The sequence below is a fragment of the Oryctolagus cuniculus genome, chromosome 13 (assembly GCF_964237555.1).
Source record: "Oryctolagus cuniculus chromosome 13, mOryCun1.1, whole genome shotgun sequence".
Taxonomy (NCBI): domain Eukaryota; kingdom Metazoa; phylum Chordata; class Mammalia; order Lagomorpha; family Leporidae; genus Oryctolagus; species Oryctolagus cuniculus.
This window is the reverse complement of record NC_091444.1, coordinates 37,664,979-37,685,894: the sequence shown is the minus strand read 5'-3', so window position 1 is coordinate 37,685,894 and position 20,916 is coordinate 37,664,979. Positions and strand designations below refer to the sequence as shown.

At 52.7% G+C, this 20,916-nt stretch overlaps 1 protein-coding gene across 12 annotated transcripts in view; it reads left to right on the top strand.

The window, feature by feature from the left end:
* SUSD4 (sushi domain containing 4) overlaps window positions 1–20,916 on the top strand; it is a 153,281-nt gene that overhangs the window by 8,377 nt on the left and 123,988 nt on the right. For 5 of the 12 annotated variants that reach the window (XM_070055361.1, XM_070055363.1, XM_070055362.1 and 2 more), the window contains one exon: window positions 15,462–15,644. The exons of 2 other annotated variants lie outside the window; for them this stretch is intronic. In XM_070055361.1, the coding sequence (XP_069911462.1) occupies window positions 15,497–15,644 (148 nt within the window). In that variant the 5' untranslated portion in view covers window positions 15,462–15,496. Of the gene's footprint in view, window positions 1–14,548; window positions 14,659–14,724; window positions 14,928–15,053; window positions 15,348–15,461; window positions 15,645–18,971; window positions 19,128–20,916 lie in introns of those variants that run through there. 5 more of the 12 variants (XM_070055364.1, XM_070055367.1, XM_070055360.1 and 2 more) reach the window with 5 other exon arrangements.

Here is a 20,916-nt window from a genome sequence, read left to right as displayed (position 1 = left end):
TATCTGCTGGTTCACCCTTGAAATAGCCACACCAGCCAGAGCTGGGCCAGGCCAAAGCCAGGAGCCAGGAGCTTAATCCAGGTCTCCCATTTGGATGCAGGGGCCCAAGCACTTGGACCATCTTCTGCTGCTTTCCCATGCGCATTAGGGAGCTGGATTGGAAGTGGAGCAGCCAGGACTTGAACCAGCACCCATATGGGATGCTGGTTCTGCAAGCAGCAATTTAACCTGCAGCTCCACAGGGCCGACCTCTTGACCAGCACTTTTAAAAGGAAATATGTAGGCCGGTGCCGCGGCTCAGTAGGCTAATTCTCCGCCTTGCGGCGCCAGCACACCGGGTTCTAGTCCCGGTCGGGGCGCTGGATTCTGTCCCGGTTGCCCCTCTTCCAGGCCAGCTCTCTGCTGTGGCCAGGGAGTGCAGTGGAGGATGGCCCAAGTGCTTGGGCCCTGCACCCCATAGGAGACCAGGAGAAGTACCTGGCTCCTGCCATCGGATCAGTGCGGTGTGCCGCCGGCCATTGGAGGGTGAACCAACGGCAAAAGGAAGACCTTTCTCTCTGTCTCTCTCTTTCACTATCCACTCTGCCTGTCAAAAAAACAAATTAATTAATTAAAAAAAAAAGGAAATATGTTAGAGTAAAATAAGTGTGAGTGCCTCCCATGTAGTAAAGGTAGATATGAATTGATGAAACATTTGTTTCTAGATAGGGGTGAACTATGTACCAGGTGTTGAATAACACAGATATTTGACCATGGCTTGCATTGAAGAAATGTGTTTCTCTAGTGGGGTTGCTTTAGAGTTTAGAAGATCAAGACTGATACCCCAGAGACTAAACCCAAGGGCCTCTTTCAGTCTCCTCTTGGTTTCTTGCTTCTATTTGGCATCAAACTCCTGTCTGAAAGTTCTTTCCTCCTTGACTTCCTCTGTGCACTTTTACTGGACCCAACGCACTGGTTTCTGAGGGCCATTCTCGTCACAATCATCGTGGGGTCCGGGGACGTGAGGGAGCTCCGTGTCTTCTGTCACCCTGCAAGCTCGCCTCCCGCGCTGTTTATAGACAAGTGTGACTTCTGAGGTTGCGTGCTAAGATACTGTGGTCTCTGCCTTACTCGCTCGGATTCCTTGCTTCCGGGGAAGCAGCTGCCAGGGAGTGAACTCACATCTCGGCATCAGATCTGCCAGGCCCTGCTCAGTCTGCGATGCTTGAAGCCCAGCTGCCAACCTCTTGACAGCGTCACAGGAGGTCTCGAGCCAGATTCCCAATTCGATGAAACTAGGAGATCAGAAATATTTGCTGCTGTTTTGAGAAGTTGGGTTTTGGTATAAGTTGTTAGATGTCATAGAGAATGAAGGGGGTGTGCTCATTCCATTAAATTGTTTTTTTTTCTTTTCTAAAAAAGATGTATTCATTTATTTGAAAGGCAAAGTGACAGAGAGAGAGAGAGAGAGAGAGAGAGAGAGAGAGAGAGATTGATTCATCTCTGTTCACTGGTTCACTCCCCAGTCGCCACAACAGCAGTCAGAGCTGGGCCAGGCTGAAGCTGGGAGCCAGGAGCTCCATCTGTGTCCCCTGTGTGGGTGGCAGGAACCCAACCACTTGAGCCATCACCTGCTGCTTCCCGTGCATGTCGGCAGGGAGCTGGATTGGAAATGGAGTAGCCAGGACTCCCAATCTGATATGAGACACAGGTGTCCCGAGAGGCAGCTTAACCTGCTGCACCACAGTAGCCACCCCAAATTCAATGTTCCTAGAAGCTACTTGGAACCTACTGAGTCTGTTTCTCGAGGGGAAAGGCCTAGGAATCTGCATTAAGGCCTCTGGGTTATTCTTTCACTGTGTGGTTTGGAACCACGGATCTCTTCTTCTTCACCCACTGTACTCCCTCCTCCCTCCTTACTCCCTCTGTTGCTTCCTTCCCCTCCAGTGCAATTTCCAAGACTTCTGTCCAGGGCCTCTTCTCTTCCTGCCATACGCTCCCTCACAAGTGTACCTATTCCGTGGCTCTGAGACAGTCTTGCAGCCACCTGTGGGCCCACTTCTCTCACTCCAAGCCTTCTGCAAAGATCCTGAGCCCAAATTTCCAGCTGCCTGCTGGGTGTGTCTCCGTATACTTTTCCCTCCAGCACCTTGAACTCACCATGTTCAATGTTGAATTCACAGCCACCCTCTTTCTCACTTGTGCTCTCTGTTTTTCTTCCTCCTCCTCCTCCTCTTCCTCTTCTTCTTCTATTTACTTTATTTACTTGAGAGGTAGGGATGCAGAACGAGAGAGAGAGAGGGACCTTCCATCCTCTGGTTCACTGCCCAAATGGCTGCAATGGCCAGGGCTGGGCCAGGCTGGAGCCAGGAGCCAGGGGTTTCATCTGGGTCTCCCACATGGGTGCAGGGGCCCAAGCACTTGGGCCACCCTCTGCTGCTTTCCCAGGTGCATTAGCAGGGAGCTGGATTGGAAGTAGAGCAGCCGTGGCTCATACTGGCACTGATATGGGATGCTGGCACTGCAAGCAGCAGCTTAACCCATTATGCCATAACGCCAGCCCCTGAGTTCCTCATTTTTCTTAGCAGTTTGTAGCTTAGTCTCCTAGACTCTAAATCCTGATGTCATTGTTGCATTCTCTCCTCTCACCTCCTCCCCACCAGAACACACATGCTGAGGTCTGAGGTCTGAAACTCCCTCTTCAGAGCTGCCCCCGACCGCCGCCACCACCATGGCCACTGCCATTGGTCTTGTTTGCATCTTTGTTACCTCCTACCTGTCCTGTTGGAATAGCTTTCCTGTTGTCTTGCCCTTTTCCTCCCCCAGTGCCTCATCCATCCTGACCTTCTTTCTTCCCAAAAGACTAGCACCTAATACAACTGATCATGATACTTCCCCACCCCAAATCCTTTGATGGTTCCCACCATCTTTTGAACACAGTTAAAACTCCTTAGGGTTGCCCCAACAAGACATTCTCCCTGTATTCCCAACAACCACCCCAACTTGCCCCTAAACACACACTTCTTTGGGTTGTCCATGGCCTTCCAAGCATGGGAGATAGTGAAGATGTCAATATCTTTCTCATACTGTTGTGACCTCATAGGATTAATATCTGCCCTTGATAATGAAAACCTTGATAGAAAGCCCATTGCAAACTTGACTAGTGATGCAATCTATGGTGTACGTATAGTTTCCTTCTGTATCCTTCCATGCTAGTCCAGGGCAGGGATGTGGACACAGCCCTGTTGGGCCTCTGGCTGATCTATGACTTCAGATAACAGAAAAGAAAGAAGTATTTTCAGCCTCTGTGAGTCTTCACCAGCATTAGCAACATTGGTGAGCTTCTGTGAAGAGACACAGTCACTCATTCATTGAGTCCACCCAAGAATTATTAACCCTGGCCCTAGGGATAGTGGTGGGTGCAAAGATTAGGACCTAGTCCTTACTCTTTGTCAATTTAGATATTCCTGGTATAAAGAAGCAATTGTCAGATGAATGATTCTAAAATATCAGGGAACTTCACAAGAAAAACAAGTCGCTCCTGGGGGAGAAGAGTGTGGAGTGGGGAGAAGTTATTACCCAGCTCTCTACTTGAAAATGAACTCTGGGGAGACAGGGATTTTTATTTTTTTCAATTCTGTATTTCTAGTACCCACAGAAATACCTCGCATATAGTACAACTCAGTACATATTTGTTGAATGAATGGGTGACTGAATTTTAAAAACTGCATGTATGAAAAATATAGGCTTGGTTTAAAATGTGAGTTTCATGAAGGCCTATGTGATGTCTGGTTGCAATTTTATGGGTTTACATAGCATTTGGCATATTTGAGGCACTCGATAAGTGCTGGGTGAATGTTGTAAGTGATTTTATAGCTGAGGTGTGTTTTCTGCTCACCCGTTCCCCCGGTGTCATTACACATTAGCCTTCCAGAAGAAAATGCTCATGCCAAGCTGACAGTGGTTTTAAAGGTAAGAGTCTTTAAGAAGCCAAGAAAATTTAAGAAGGCAAGTTGATGGCAGATGAGACAAAAGAAAAAGGTCAGGAAAATAGCATTTTTAATGTAATTAACTGCTGAAAGTGTTTCTGAAAGCATTGGTGTGCCTTTATCTGGTAGTCAACTGAAATGGAAAATTTGACTGTATGTAGCGACAATGTCAAACCAGCTCATTAGCAACACTTGTTTGATTTAATCCAAGAACCTAATATTGCTATACAGAGGCCAATGCTTAAAGTTACTGAAAAATAACTTTAATTGGATAAATATTTACCAAACTCAGAATTAAATAAAAGAGCTAAAGGCCAGAGAGTGTTCCTGTTGGTGTTCTTTCGTCCCCTGTGGTGATCTAACTTTAGCTAACTGGAATTATATTCTAAGTATCAGAAAGCTATGCCAGGCTCTGAAGTGGCAGCTGTCTTTGCATGTGGAAACTACTTGAGGCTGGTTCTAATGAGAAACTCATTTAGTAAGACCCCTACTGGATGCAGAATTAATTGTTGGATAAAGAAAAACAAAGGAACATCGTGGTCCTTGCCCTGAAGGAACTTACCAGGCAAGCAGGTAGAACAGATACGCCGACTGTTGGGAAAGAAAAACCAACAAATGAACAAGTTCAGATTAATTCAACCTGCCCGTGGAGCCTACTAATTGCCTATTGAAATCCGAGCTTCCCTTCTGCCACAGGAAGTTGTCCCTGGGACTACACTTCCCAGCTCCCTTTGCATCTATGCAAGACCCATGAATGACTTCATTCTGGTTGATGGAAGGTAGACAGACCGGATGTGGGCCACTTTCAGACCTGGCCCATGTAAAAACAAATAAACAAAAAAATGTAAGTGCTGTCCTGACCTCGTTTTAGGCCCTGGCAGAGCTGAGCAGTTCCCCTTCTTGAACAGCCCACTAAGCCCACAAGACGAAACAGCTCCCCTTGGGGGCTCTATACACCTGCCCAGGTCACCCCAGAGCCAGGTGCCAGGCTCCTGGGGGAAACCCTTGCACCCTAAAGCCCTCTGAAAGTGTTCAAATTAGCCAATGCGCACCGGGCTAACCCCTACCATACATAAGCTCCCCCCTACCGCTCAAACTTGTCATTACCCTGTCCCCAGACACCTCTGCCCAACTGTCTTCTTACTGGGAGCTATAAGGAATGAATATTGTACATTTCATCTATACAAGTGTCATTGTGATGTGTTCCACCATCTTTAAATCTTATAAACTGGCCAAAATGGTGAAGAGCAGAGATGCCTGGAAGCCATGTGCTGAGGAGGACACAGCTGGCTCCTGCTTGCGGCCCTGCGTGACTGCTGTCGCCAGCCTCACTCGTCCTCCATCCCTGCCCGATCTGTATCGTCCTGTGACAGAAAAAGAAACTTCTGCTGTGTTGGACCCGTTACGTGTTTGGGCTTATTTGTTAGAGTAGTTTCACCCACCCTGATTATTACAGGAAAACAGCCAACCACTGCTAAGAACATCGTGTGGGCTGGGGACGCTTCCAGAGGGAGACAAGGGGAGCTACCCTCCCGAGCCCTGAGGGGAGGGGGTCTCTGGAGGCAAGCTCCAGGTTGATATTTAGCACAGTGGGAAACGCGTGTGAGCAGCCAGTCTGCCCCGGGCTCCTCCCATCGGAGGAGGAGCTGGCAGCGGAAGGGCTCCCCATCTCTGTTTGCAAAGACACACCGCACTGCACGTGGTATTCTCAAAACCCATCGGGCCTCAAGCTCTGGGCTCCTTCCTACCTCCTCCTCCCCTATGTTTATCTTTTTTACCTTCCCAGCTTTTCCTGTGCACTTCAAATTAAGTTTGAGTTCCACAAGAGTCTCTCACCATAAAAGTAATAATAAAGTAACAATCAGAGACTAAAGACTAAAGCACTTAGTCCACTCCTCCCAAATGAGCCCATGGCTTCCCAGCACCCCGGGTATACCCCTACGCTGGGGATCACTCCAGACCTCCTTCTTGGGTGCTCACATAAATTCATGGAGAATCTATGGCATTTTTCCTGTAAGTCCTATCTTACTGTGTGGTTTTTCCCATAGTCTGTCTCTTTGACACTGCAACAGTATTTCATAGAGCTCTCCATGCTTCTGCATGGGCCTCTAGTCGATTCCTAACGGCTACATGGTGTTTCTTACTGTGACTGTAGTGCAGCTCGGTCAGTCATGCTGTTACTCAAGTTGTTTCCAATCACACAAACACCTGCAGTGTGCATCTTTGACCCACTTTCCTGAGCACTTACTATGTGCAGAGGACTCTGTGGGTGCTCCCAGGCATAATCCCACTTAATCCCCTGGGGAGTTGTACGTCCTCATTCCTGGCATCACCTTCGTTTAGTGGATGAAGTGTCTGAGCTGAGTCCCCTAGGGTTTCTGAGCAATGCAATCCCAGGGTGAATTTCTCCTCCACTGTGTTGGTCGTCTGTTTTAGGAGAAGCTGGGGTTTGCTTCGATCAGGTATAGTTAGGCACTGAGACGTAGAAACGACTGTCATGGAGGAACAAATTGCTTATACTCACAGATCCCTAAATACCAGAGGCCTGACACACCATGCAGGCCCCAGGGCCTCGGTCAGGAGGGATGGGGTGGAGGGTTGGGGGTGGGCCAGAGCTTTCACTGTGGCTTCCTGGGAAGGAGCAGATGAGGCAGGGTAAGCAGGCTTATGATTGGCTGCTTAGAACAATTTCAGCTGGCCCTGTGGCACAGGGGCTGTCCCCAGTTGTGTGACTCCTGACCCTGGGGTGACCAGGGTAGAACAATGGCCCTGGATGTGGGGCCGCACAGAGGAAGTGGTAGGGATGTGGGCTCTGACTTACTGTCTGGGAAGTGGCTGGCCCAGGGGAGCAGGGCCCTGGATGTGAGAGCGTCAGAATACGAAAAAGACACGGTTGCTACATAGCAAATAGTGGCACCTACTGCTTCCCGCAGAGTTCAGGGATCCCTTTTCTCTGCCTCATCAAACCCTTGCCCTTATCAAACCTGCATTTGTGGTGAAGACGGGGGTCTCTTGTTTTTTTTTTTTTTGTTTTTTTTTTGTTTTTTTTGTTTTTTTTTTTTTTTACAGGCAGAGTGGACAGTGAGAGAGAGAAAGCAGAGAGAAAGGTCTTCCTTTTGCTGTTGGTTCACCCTCCAATGGCCGCCGCGGCCGGCACACCACGCTGATCCGATGGCAGGAGCCAGGTACTTATCCTGGTCTCCCATGGGGTGCAGGGCCCAAGCACTTGGGCCATCCTCCACTGCACTCCTGGGCCACAGCAGAGAGCTGGCCTGGAAGAGGGGCAACCGGGACAGAATCTGGCGCCCCGACCGGGACTAGAGCCCAGAGTGCTGGCGCCGCAAGGTGGAGGATTAGCTTAGTGAGCCACGGCGCCGGCTGGGGGGGTCTCTTGTTTTAATTAGTGTTCTCCAGTTAGTGATGCTCTGGGTGACTGGCGAGTGGTCCCTTCCTGGCGCTCTCTCTACTGCCTCCCCTTACATCCCCAGTCTCCTCCCTTTGTCATCAGGCACAGCCACACTGCCCTGCAGGGCTTCTTAAGCTCTTCTTGCTGTTGGCCCCCCAGTGCTTCTCAGGAGTTCCCTCTTGCTGTTCCCCCACTTGCATTCTTTTTTTTAAAGGATTTATTTATTTAAAGGAAGAGTTACTGAGAGGAGTAGGCAAGGTCTTCCATCCACTGGTTCACTCCCCAAATGGCCACAATTGCCAGAGCTGGTCTGATCCAAGGACAGGAACCAGAAGCTTCTTCCAGGTCTCCCATGTGGGCTGAAGGGCCCAAGGACTTGGGCCATCTTCCACTGCTTTCCAGGCCATAGCAGAGAGCTGGATTGGAAGTGGAGCAACAGGGACTCGAACCGGTGCCCATATGGGATGCCAGCACTGCAGGCAGTGGCTTTACCCACTTTTGCCGGGGGCACCAGCCCTCCCCTACTGGCATTCTAAAGTCTCTCCTTGGGCTCTGTGCCTAGCCATTTCCCCTTGGTCTGTGCACAGGGCATTCCCTCTGCCTAGGAGACTCCTGGCATCTCCTTTCCCCTTTACTCCCCTTACTAACACTCATCCTTCCACACACATGCACGGGCACTCGCATACATGCACACACTTCTACTTGGACAACATAGGACATCACCTCCAGGACATTTGTCTAGGTACTCCGTCCTATGTGCTTTCCAATCTTAGCACTTATTGCGTGGCTCTGTGATTCAGGTTTATTTTCAATTCTTCCTCTAGACCATAAGTTTGTTGAAGACCAAGATCAGATCTTGTTCAGTTTAAAAAAAAAAAAAAAAGATTTGTCCTTCCTTCCTCCCTCCCTCCCTCCCTCTCTCCCTCCTTCTCTCTCTCTCTCTCTCTCAAAGACAGAATTGCAGAGAGGCAGAGGCAGAGGCAGAGAGAGAGAGAAAGAGAGGTCTTCCATCTGCTGGTTTTCTCCCCAGATGGCTGCAACAGCTGGAGCTGGGCCAATCTGAAGCCAGGAGCCAGGAGCTTCTTCTGAGTCTCCCATGCGGGTGCAAGGGCCCAAGGACTTGGGCCATCCTTTACTGCTTTACCAGGTCATAGCAGAGAGCTGGATCAGAAGTGGAGCAGCCAGGACTCGAACCAGCACCCATTTGGGATACCAGCACTGCAGGTGGTGGCTTTACCTGTTACACCACAGTGCTGGGCCCTTATTTAGTTTTATATCCTCCACACCTAGTACCATTACTGAAACATGCCAGGTACTGACTAAGTGCATGGTGAGTGGATGGAATAATGGATGCAGGTGTGACTGGGTGAGCTCCTCTGTGTGTTCTACACCCAGCCCCTGAAGCATGTCTCCTTGCTGAGTGTGCAGTTCCCTATAGGGCAGAGGCAGATGCTTTGAAAATTCTATTTGAGGCTGGCACTGTGGTGTAGTGCTTGAAGCTGTGCCTGTGAGGCCAGCATCTCATCTGGGCCCCAGTTTGTGGCCCGGCTGCTCCACTTCTGATCCAGCTCCCTGCTAGCAGCCTGGGAAAAGCAGTAGAGGATGGCTCAGGTGCTTGGGCCTCTGCCATCCAAGCTTCCAGCTCCTGGCTTCACCCTGGCCCAGTCCTGGACTTTGTGGCCACTCGGGGAGTGAACTAGTAGGTGGAAGATTCATTCTCTCTCTCCTCTCTCTCTCCCTCTCCCTCTCTCTGTATAACACTGACTTTCAAATAAATAAATAAGTCTTTAAGAAGCAAATTCTAGTTGTGCACTCCAACACAGCATCCAGCGCAATGTGAGCCTCATTAAATGTTTTGTGGTGGTTGTGTGTTTTCCTGGATGTGCAGGAGGGTCCACTGGCTTCAGTCAGTGGTTTTCCACATCAGGGAATGTGTTCCCCAAGGATCAGATGTTGGGAACTTAATCCCCAACGCAACAGTTTTGGGAGGTGGGGCTTAAGAGGAGGTGTTCAGCCTCTTACGAAGGGATTAGTGCCATTGTCCTGGGATGGCTTTGTATCTCCAGAGTGGGTTCCTGATCAAAGCATGAGTGTCGGCTGTCCTTGCCCTTCCTGCTCTCTCCCATGTGTGGTCTCTGTGTGTGATGCCACAAGAAGGCCCTCAGCTCAGGCACCCTTGATCTTGGATTTCCCAGCTCCCAGAACCATAAGCCAAATCGATGTCTATTGTTTGTAAATCACCCCTGAATGTTAATTCAGAAAAGTAGTTCTTGGTTGCTTTGCCTGATTGCTCTGTGGTCACCAGCTATTCAGAGCAGCTCAATGCCTCTATGCAGTGGGCCAGCCTGCACCGCACTGACCTTGGAGGGATGAATGAGAAGGTGTGTGGGGGGTGTGGGTGGGGCTGGGAGGTGATGTTGGGTGTGAGATGTGAGGGTTTGGAAGGAAGGTGATGCAGTGTGCATCAAAGCCGGCACCCTGGGGGCCTCAGCGGCACAGGAGGTAAGAAGTGGTCAAGAAGAGGGGAGCAAAGGTGGCAGGGTACACAGTGCAGAAGTGTGGCTGATGTGATGCTGGACATAAATCCTTTCTGTCATTTCCTGTTCAAGTCCCATCACACCCTTCTCTGCTTACAAACCTCCGGTGGTTTCCCTTCTGACACTCAGTAAGAGTTGGCAAACAGCCAAGACCCTTAAGGCCCACGTTGGCCGGGTGACCCTCCGGCCTCAGCCCTCAAGGTTGTCCCCATCCCCGCACCCCTGCCTCCATCACGTCCTTGCTGCTTCCTGTCTGCAGTGGGCATGCTTCTGCCTCAGGGATTGGCATCTGCATCTTCTTTGACCGGAGAGGCTTTGCCCTTGGAAGCTGCATGGCTCACTCCTTCACCCCGGGTTTCTACTGAAATGTCAGCATCTCAGTGAGGGCCACCTGTCTGTCCACAGAAAGTGTGATAGATTGCTACCTTCCCCTGCCCACTAAATCCACTCTCTTCTTCCATCTGGTTTCCTGGCTGCCCAGTAAAGACTATATTTCCCAGCTTCCTTTGCAGCTAGGAATAGCCATATGACTAGGTTCTCACAAACACTGTATGAGACAAGTAATCTCTGTATCTCCTGCCTCACTTAGCTGAAAGGATTTTTTTTTAAAGGCAGGGAGATAGAGATTGACAGAGATTTTTCAGTCCACTGGTTTACTCTCCAGGTGCCCACAACAGCTGGTGCTGGGCCAGGCCAAAGCCAGGAGCCAGGAACTCTCATCCGGGTCTCCCAAGTGGCTGGCAGAGACTTGAGTACTAACTTGAGACATCACCTGCTGCCTTCAGGCTGTTCATTGGCAGGAAACAGGAGTCCTTTGGAACCCAGGCACTCCAAGATGGGATGCAGGTGCTCCAAGTGGCATCTTAACTGTTGTGCCAAATGTATGGTTCCTCCCCTCCACCCTCCACCCTCCACCCACAAAGGAAATCACTGGCCTTAGGCTTCCTTTTTGAACCACTTTCCCTTGGACTAGACCCCAGACATGCCAGTGACCCATCGCCACCGCACAAGTGAGAAGACTGCCTTGGGGGATGGCGTAGTGGGGAGATGGTGGAGACCTGGGCCCCTGAATGACTCTGGAACAGAGATGTCACATGGTCTGGAATGGCAAGGCAGTCCATGAGACCCCAGCAGACGTCTATTTAAATCCTTAGATGTGTGTTTGGAAAACTTTGCTACAATGTAGCCTACACTCATAGCCTCTGCCCCTGTCTAATTGATGATTCTGCCAAGCACTTACCATCTAACATAGGAAAGGTTTTCCTTCCTGTATTTATCACCTGTCTTCCTGAATTAGAATGGAGCTTCCTGGAGGGCAGGGACTTTTGTCTTTGCTCATGCTGCACCCTCAGCACCCGGAGAAGTCTCCAGTTCATAGTGGATGCTCCATCAATCCGAATGGAATGAACTGGTATGGGCCACTTACAGTGAAATCATGGTCTGTGCCATGAAGAAAGAGCTTTAGTAAATTTTGAAAATTAATCCTCCAGCAAGGAGGGAAAAGGGAGAGGAGAGCGGCTGGGCAGAGAAGGGTGGGGGGAGCTTCTTGCAGAGGGGGTGGAGTCAGAGGAGGGGTGGAGCCTCCAGTGTTTCCAGAAGGGTCCTGGGATGCAGAGATCTGTGAGGTTGTTTTGTGCTCTGGCACCTCTCCCCGTTGGTAATGGTTTTGGAGTTGACTCCTATATGAGAGGGGAGGAGACACAGAGTAAGTTTTTCCTCTCTGTGGGGAGTTAGCTAAGCGATTTCTTGCATCCCAGTACTCTCACCCCTTCCTCTTCTTGAGAAAAATACATCTCTAAATATGTCCAAGGTGACTCATTTTGTAGACTCCTGGAGGTAGAAGGTGGTCAGAGGAATGGCTGTGGAATAGTGCAAAAGCTATTAGGATAGGGACAAGCTGTCTTCCATTCACAGCCACGTGCTTTTGAGTGAATGGATTGCCCTCCTTTGCCTGCCCCAGCCTCACCTGTAGGAGGCGTCTAACACTGGCTCTTTATTTTAGTAGTGAGATGCTATGCGCTGAACTGTGTGTCCCTACCTCCCAAATGTGTGTTCAAGTCCTAACCTCCAGGACGTGAGAAGGGGACTATCTTTGGGGACAGAGCCTTTAAAGAGGCAGTGAAGTTAATTAATATGGGGCCATTAGAAAAGTCCCTAATCCAGCCTTATTAGTGTCCTTTCAAAAAGAGGAGATTCAGACCCACACACAGAGGAAAGGTCTTGTGGAGACACGGCAGGGAAGAGGGTCATCTGTGAGCCAAGGACAGGGACTTCAGAGGGAGTCAACCTTGCCAACTGCTTGATTTTGGACTTCCGGCCTCCAGAACTGTGAAAAAAAAAAAAAAAAAAGTATGGTTTAAGCCACCCTGTCCTGGCTAGGAACAGAGACTGAAAATAGAAGCAAACCTTGCTGGGGGTGGACGGTCATTGGAAAGCCGGGTCTCATCCAGAGACAGGAGTCTGGGAATTGTCACACTGGAGGGAGTGCTGTGTTTACCCCAGAGAATGGATGCTGTAATGACCAACTATCTCCATGCTGGCTTGGGCAGGAAGCCAAGGTGCAGCCCTCCCCAGGGCTTGATACGCTGTCTCTGGGAGGGACTTTCGTTTCAGCTGTGTGGAGCCCAAAGGGAGAGCCAGTAGTGGATGGTAAAGGTTTCAGGGAGGTGGACTCTGGTCCACTCAGGACATCTTTTCCAGGAGGACTGTTGGCAGGTGGAACAAGATTCCTCAGGAAGTGTCCGACAGCCTTGGATGACCACGTTTAAGAAACGTCAGAGGGAGGACCCCAGCCCAGACCCTGCATTTGGACCCAATGAACTTGGATTTCCTTTGCAGACCTGTTTTCTGGATGAACGCATTGCATTCTGGCTGAAGAACAGATCCCAGGGTACTTAAGTGTGTCTCTTATGATTGTCAAAGCATATATATGGTCAACAAATACTGCCGAGCATTGTGGATCCATGAGCAATTAGAAGGAATTGGGGCCAGCGCCGTTACTCAATAGGCTAATCCTCCGCCTAGCAGCACCAGCACCCCAGGTTCTAGTCCCGGTGAGGGCGCCGGATTCTGTCCCGGTTGCCCCTCTTCCAGGCCAGCTCTCTGCTGTGGCCCGGGAGTGCAGTGGAGGATGGCCCAAGTGCTTGGGCCCTGCACCCCATGGGAGACCAGGAGAAGCACCTGGCTCCTGCCATCGGATCAGTGCGGTGCGCAGGCCGCAGCGCGCCAGCCGTGGCAGCCACTGGAGGGTGAACCAACGGCAAAAGGAAGACTCTCAGACTCTCTCTCTCACTATCCACTCTGCCTGTCAAAAAAAAAAAAAAAAAAAAAGGAATTGGGAAATTTATTGAGGAAAAAAACAGTGCATCCAAACTGTGGAGAACAGTCCTAGGGATTTGCAGATGCGGAAGGGCCTCTAAGATTTTGGAGCCCTCTCCCCCCATAAAGCATGAGCTTTGGGAGTCAAAATACTAAACTTACTCTGCACAAAGCTGCCATCTCAATTTTACACATTGGAAAAAAGTGCTGAGCTTGATTTATCTTCTAAAGGCTAATCTATCCTGCAAGGATTTGTTAAAATTACTCCCTGTAAGAGTCGACGCGGTAAAAGCTGTAATTTCCCTACTCCCATCAGCATGTGAGATTTTGGGAGTCGATAGAAGCAAGGATGATTCGGTAGCTGTATCAGAAACATGGTTTTCATATCCACAAATTGCTACAGAATAATGGAGTGCCACCGGTTCTGAAGTGCTGCCTGCCGGCACCACCTTATTAGCTCACACCTCTTCATCACCGCGGCTGGAACGTGGTCCCGGGAGCCTAGCCGCAGAGGGAGGACGGCGGGAGGCCAGGGCCGGCGGCGGGCGAGGGCTGCGGGGCTGCAGGCTGAGCTCTTTTCACGGCTGCTTTGGACGGGGAGGGGGGCAAGCACCCGACCCCTGGGGTGGCGATCCGCCGCTGCAGAGGCCTCTCCTTCTCCTCCTGCGCTGGATCCCAGTACTGGCCCCTACACCCGCCCAGGGGAGCGCGCCCCAAGCCGAGGCTCAGAGGGGCCGGGACAAGCCCGAGACAGGCCTGGGTGTCCTCGCTAACAACGTCTGCAGCTGGCGAAAAGGCCAGCGGTGCGGGGGAGGGGAGAGGCTCAGCCGCGCTAGGTTGTCCTCTGCGTTCCAAGGGGACGCGCAGAGCCTTAGCTAAGGCTGGGGGTCGGCTAAGGCGAGCAAGGAAGGTATTTCAGCAGCTGGCAACCCCCGGTCTGTCCCCGCACAAGTTGCCCGCGTTGGTGGTGCGGTTCCAGGGTTGAGACCGGCTGGCTGCACATCCTAGCCGCGGGCGAAGAGGCCCCGCCACAGCAGCAGTGTCAGGCGAAGCGCTCTCCCGCGCCGCGCCGCGGATACCGGAGGCGGTGTACAGGCCGAGGTGGGCCCCGGGGCTCGCGCGCAGGCGGGGCAGGGGGCGCTCTCCCGCGCACCGGAGGCAGCCGCCGGCCTGTGCGTGCGAGAGAGGGGCGGCCGGGCGCCTCGCGCCCCGACAGGTGCAGGCGCGCCGGCTTCCCATTGGTCGCGGCGGCGGCGGCGGCAGGCCCCTTCCCCCTCCCGCCCCCTGCCGACCCCCATCCCGGTTCGCAGGGCCGGCTCGGTCCGCGGAGGCGCGTGCCCACCCGCCTGCGCGCGCGCGCGCACTCTCCGCGTCTCGTCCCCGCCCCCTCCCCGCTCTCCGCGCGGCCGCCGCGCGCTCGCGAGCACAGGTAGCGGGCGCGCGGAGCCTCCTCGGGAGCGCGCGGCTGGGCTTCGGTGTCCCCCCCCCCCCAACTCGGCACCCGCCCGCCCTGGGGAGCCTGGGGAGGGAGCGCGCGGGCGGGGGCAGCCGGAGCCGCCGCCGCCGCCGCCGCCGAGGCTTCCGTCTCGCTCGCTCGCTCGCGCCGCGGCGGCAGCAGAGGTCGCGCACAGATGCGGGTTAGCCAGGCGGGGGGAGGAGGCGGAGGAGGGAAGGGAGCTGCATGCATGAGACCCACAGGTAAGACCGAGCTCCCGGAAGGGGCTCTCCTTGCCGGGGAGGCGCGCGCAGGCCGGGCAGAGACACTGGTGCCTGCTTCTGCTCCCCGAGGGAGGGATTTTTTTTTTTTTTTTTTTTTTTTGACAGCGCATAGAAAGCTCATTGGGGACCGGGGCAGTAGGACCCATCCGGATGCCAGCGAAAACCAGAGAAGTAGCGCGGGGGAGCCGCTGCCACATGTGTAGGCCCGGGGAAAAGTGTCTGCTCGGCCCCAGCCGCCGGAAGGCTGCCCGACTTTCCTGCCGCCGTGGCAGCGCCGAATCCGGGGACGGCGCCCGGCTCCTGTGCGCTGCCCCCTGCCCCGCGCCCCTCCTCCACCGCCCGCACGCGCAGCCTCTCCGGGCGCTGCTCCTTGCGGTGCCCCGCGCGGGGGACCGCGCGGTGAGAAAGGGGGCGGGGGCCGCGCGGGGGAGGAGGGGATGGGGCCCCGGGAAGCCGAGGCGCGGGGCCCGGGGCGGGCGGCGGGCTATCGTGGTGTTCCGCTCCTGGTCGCAGACTCTGGCGAGCTGGATGCCCTCTGTGGATGAAAGATGTATCATGGAATGAACCCGAGCAATGGAGATGGATTTCTAGAGCAGCCGCCGCCGCCGCAGCAGCCTCAGTCCCCCCAGAGACTCCTGGCCGTGATCCTGTGGTTTCAGCTGGCGCTGTGCTTCGGCCCCGCGCAGCTCACGGGCGGTGAGTGACCCCGCTGCGACCGAGGGCCCGGGACACCCAGCAGGGAGGGAGCCGGCTGGCAGGACAGCTTCGCGCCCCTCCCCCAACCCCATCCGCCTTGGCTTCAGGAGTCCTGAGAGCCCGAGGGTCCCCATGTCTGGGCCCAAGACCCCCTTCTCCAGAAGCCCTGGGGTTCCGTACTCCGTGGATCCACTTAGAGCCACACACCCACGCTGGGTGTGGAACTTCACACCAGCCGCCCAGCCTGGCTTTCCCGAAGGAAAGATAGGGAAGCCTGGCTCCTTCCCGGGGAGAAAGAAGGGGAGTGTTTGGGGCCCCGGGGCCCTGGTCCATGCCCCAGCGCTCAGTCTGGTGTCAGCCTCTGCCTTGGGGTAAGAGCTGCAGAACCACTTCTGAGAACCTGAAGGGTGTGGAGAGGTGGCCAGACTGGCCGAAGGCCGGCTTCCTTTGAAAGTTAACTTTCTCCTTCCTTGGGAGGTGCGTGTGTGTTCAGGCAAGTCTGAGCCTGGCTGTGGGGCCGGAGGGGCTGCAGAGGTTTCCCTGCAGGTGTGTTTCTGGAAGATTGTTCTGCTTCTCTGGGTCTGATTTACCGCCGAAGAAAGCCTTGTGCTCTTCTAGGAGGTGGAAGTCATTGGAAATGAAATTGATAGCCGCCGTCTCCGTAGGCGGCTGCTCTGTAGCCTGGTTCTGGGGGAGGGGGCTGGCTTTTGGTGCTGGTGGTGAAGGAAAGCAGATGGAGTTGTTGCCTGAATTTCAGAGCTTAAGCGCCTGCCTGCCTGTGCTGCTCGTCTGTCCGTGGTTCCCGTCCACTCCCAGTTTTTGTTGAGAGCTTGCTGCTGTGGACGTGTTCAAAGGACAGATATTTGGAGCGGAAAAACTGTTAATTTGTAAAGAAATGATAATTGGTTGAAAAACAAGAGTCAGTTGGTATCAGTAACCCATTGCGGTGTTTTGGAATATTGCTGTTGAGAGAATTCAAAGGTGAAGATGTAGAAAGTGAAAAATTAGCACAAGGAGGGGAGGGCTTGAGCAGGGTGATGAGTGACTCAGGTGTGCCCCTGAGACACCTGCCAGAAGCCTGGAGTGGGAGGGGAGGTGTGTGTAGTGAGGAGCATCTGTCACAATTGGTGAGGAAACTCGGGCTTTGCGTGGGGGACCTGGTATTTGTTTGGTCTTAGCAAGGGGTAACTTTTTTGGTACTCTTGTGTTGTATGCCTCTGTGAGGCCGCGGCTCTGGACACCAGCTGTGGTGCACAGGCTGGTGGCACCCGATGGGCAGGACCTTGTCTCCTCCCCTCATTTCTTCTCTTGCCTCTGACTTCTGGCTGGTGTGCGTGGTTTGACGTCCTCCAGGGTCACGTCTCCCATGTGGGTGACAGCTCGGTGAACCAGGTGCACACAGTGTTTTCACTGCTGTTGTTGGGCATGTGAGGGCTGGGCTCGGTGGCGCCGTGGAGGCAGTGTTCTTCTTGGTTCTGCCCCCTGGTGTTCACGGACACCCTCCTGGGGCCAGCTGAACACAGTCCTCTGGGTCTCCCATCACTCGGCCACCTGTGCGGTTTGTAAAGTGCCTCTTTCGTCCTCACCTTCCCAGAGCGGTCACACCGGGTGAAAAGATCCAGAACCTTGGAGCAGAGCGGGTGGGGGAAGGGCTGCCTGTCGTTCGGAGCGGCTCCTTTGCTGCTGAAAGGCCAGCGGCCATCAGCCTTGGTTCCCCGTGAAGGCCTTCAGGCTGAAAGTGTGGTTTCTGGAAGAACACTGCCCATTTCAGAATCTTTCTAGGAAGAAATGGTTTGAGCAGGGTTTGGTGAGGGACATCGTAGTTCACTGAGCAGAGATTTTCTTTAATAAGGAAAAAAAAAAAAGGCCATGTGTAGACCCCAAATGGCAATGAAAGCAAATTCCCCATAGCTCTAGTCCTGTGCTGCTCTCACTTGAATGTGCATTCGAGTCACCAGGATCTTGTTAAAAGGCAGATTTTGATCCAAGTGGTCGGTGGTGGGGCCTGAGATTCTGCATTTGTGATAAGCGGCCTGGTACAGCAGGTGCTACTGGTTCGAAGTCCACTCTTGCCACTCTTTGATTAGCAGGGCTTTAGATTAGGGCCTTCCTTAAATTAAGTTGCTTCTGACTGCAGACTTTCTGCCGTCACTCTCAATGACCAAATGCAGACGGCCTAATCTTTAGGTGCAGAGCTGAAGATGAGAGAGTGCTTGCTTTCTCTATCCACAAATAAAGGTGCGTATCTAATAGACCCTGTTGTGCAGTGTGGATTTTCAACTTAGATGGTTTTCTGTGGAAACGAAGCACAATAGCGAGATGTAACAGTCTCAGCCAGGAGGGAAAAAAACAAACAAAGGTGTACCCGATACAGGTGATACAGGTAATACAGAAGAAGCCTGAACTACAAAGGGAGACGTTGAGAAAATAGTCAAAGAAAAAGGGGAAAAGAACTCCATTGATAATGAGGTGCTTTGTCCTGGAAAACCAGAGTCCAGAGTAGTGCTTTGCGCCTGGGGGCACTTTCATGGGCCTGACTTGGCCTGAGGGGACTTCCTTGTGGCCCTTTCCAGGTTGTCCTCTATAAATTAGGAAGAAGGGCCCTTATGGGGGCCACTAAGACCAACCCCTGCCCCCCCAGATGACTAATCCAGGTGTGGGGGCCCATCCAGGTCCCTGCTGATGCCAGGACCGGTCTGGAGCAGGGCTTCAGCTGCTGCCTTCTCCATCCTGCCCGGTGCACATGATCAAGCCTGCTCGGTTTTGAAGGGTGCCCAGAGTACCCCACCTCCCACAACACCAGGCTTCAAGGAAGGCAGCCAGCAGTTTGCTGTACAGGTCGCTACCTGCGGGTGAATTCCCTGTATTACCTGGACCCCAGGCCAAGCTCTGTCACTCCATAATTTTGGAGCCTTAGGCTTTGGAGGGGGTCTCAGTTTTCATATCTATAGAGTGACGATGAGGACTCCTGTCTTACAGGGTCCCTGTGAGAGATGGAAATCACTTAGGTGCTCAGTAAATATAGCCATGGGGCAGGGGGGGCCACGCGGTGTCATTCCCCCAGGGGCCTTTGCTTGACTCCTTCAATAAGCGCTGAATGCCTTTCCCCACCCCCGCCGAGCACCCGTGCATGTAATCTTCTTACCTACTCTCCATTTTTTGCCCAGTGAACACGTCTTAAGACCAGCGTAAATACCATCATCTCTTTCCAATTTCCCTGCTTAGCAGGTTCTTCCCTCACCTGGGCGCCTACTTCAGTGTCACATGCACTAGACTGTAAGCCAGCTGAGGGCCGCACTCCTGATTTGATTCATTTTTGTGTCCCAGGCATCCAGCACAGTACCTGACACACCCTGGATGCTCAGCTCATGTTGAGCAGGAGGGAAGATTCCCAAATTACTGCTGCACCGTTTAGAGAGTGATTACCAGGGATGAGCTGCAAAAGTACCAATGGCTCCGTGCTGAGGCCACGCCCACTTGGAGGTGGGTCTGGGAAGCCAGAGAGAAGGTTGGGGAAGGCTGTGAAGAAGGGACGGTGCTTAGGGTGGGTGGGGAGCTTGCAGCATATCTGGGGGAGAGACCTGTGCGAAGGTGTGCAGCTGGGTATGTGGCTGAAGTGTCCTGGGAGCGGAGAGTGGGTTGGTAATCCTGGGACGTAGTGTACTGCAGGGATTCTGGATCATACATAAGCTGGAACCGCCCCAGGGAGGACCCTGAATATCAGACGGCAGGCACTGTGGACCCACTGGGGGGTTTGAGCAGGAGTATGGTGTCCTGTGAGCTGTGCCCAGTTTCCTCTCTCTGCGCCGGAGTCTCTAACCCTGGACGAAACCCTGGTGTTTCTGCGCGCTCTGCACACCTGCGCGCTCTGCACGCCTGCGTTGTGGTTCTAGTAGCTGAATTAAGCTTCTTGAGGCTTTTGTTTGGGTCATGTGGCCATGGCATTGGGCTGTATGTCTGCAGGTAGGAACCCATGCTGACTCACTGATTTGTAGAAGTGAGTCTCTCGGAGTTGTATTGAGAAAAATCTTCCATGGCGGGGAGCAAGCTTTTCATGCCATGCTACATCCAAAAGCCACGATTTCTGACTGCACTGAACTCAATCTGTAAACAGAGTCCCAACTCCTCAAACTCAAGTATGTTTCTTCAACAGAAGGCTACCCTACTGTAAGCAGCGCAGGAACCCTTTCCATGTATGCACAGGCTGTGATCTGAAGGCTCTGGGAGGCAGAAGAAGGATTTCACATAACGAGGAGCCAATCTCTCAGGCCTGAAGAGGCAAGTCGGAGAACAGTGGCTCTTTAATTCCTGAGAGTAATGAAGAGTAGGTGAAGATCTCTCTTCAGTCAATATTGATTGGAAACGTGAAGGAAAGCAAAGCACCTGACGTGTTGTGTGCTTGGTATCAGAGGCGTATTCCCGGGCTTCCAAAAGGCCAAGGAGACTCCCTGGGCACTGGAAGTGCTGCATTCCTTGCAGGATGGCAGAGTTCAAGTTCAGCCTCTGGCATCCAGTGGCATTGGGCGGGTTGTGCAACTTCCGACTCAGTTCCTTCCATGTCGCCAATGTTGTTTGATTCCATAATTGTAGGAATTTGATGGGTCTTTAATTCCAGGTCATTGGCCATCTGTCCGTGGGTGCTGAGGGGCTGCTGCATGACCCCAGTGGGTATGCACTGGGACTGTGCACTTGAGGGGATGGGGTCATTGCTCGCCTAGAAACACGAGTCAGGGTGAGGGTCTCCTCCAAAGTTCAAATGCAGAAGGCTTGCATAAAGATTTTTTCCCACATAGATTTTTCATTAGCCTGAAATCTTCGTGTTATTTATTGGTAGTGATGAGAAGAGTGATTTTGCAGACTGCTGCTGTCTATCCTGACCTTGTTTTGAGAGCTCCTTTAGTGATGGAGAAATGAAATAACTACGCACGGAAACAATGTGTCTGCGTAGTTCATGGGGATGGTTGCTGCTGAATTCAGGGGCAAAGGCACAGAAGCAGCTTTCTAATTTGTTTACAGACCCAGTCACATTTCACCGAAAACCGCCACAGCACCTCAGCAAGACCCGCGTGTGTTCCCATGCATCAGACACAGCCCCTCATCCGTTTATTGGTCGATCCTCACAAGAACAAGCCGTTCAGTTGCCGCCAACTGCAGATGATCAGGAAGAGAAGGAGTAAAGTTTTAAAGCAGCCAATATCCGAGTGATGGATGACAGTTTCCAAATCATTAGTAAGACTAATTGCAGACATGTGGAGTGTTTATTATGTGCCGA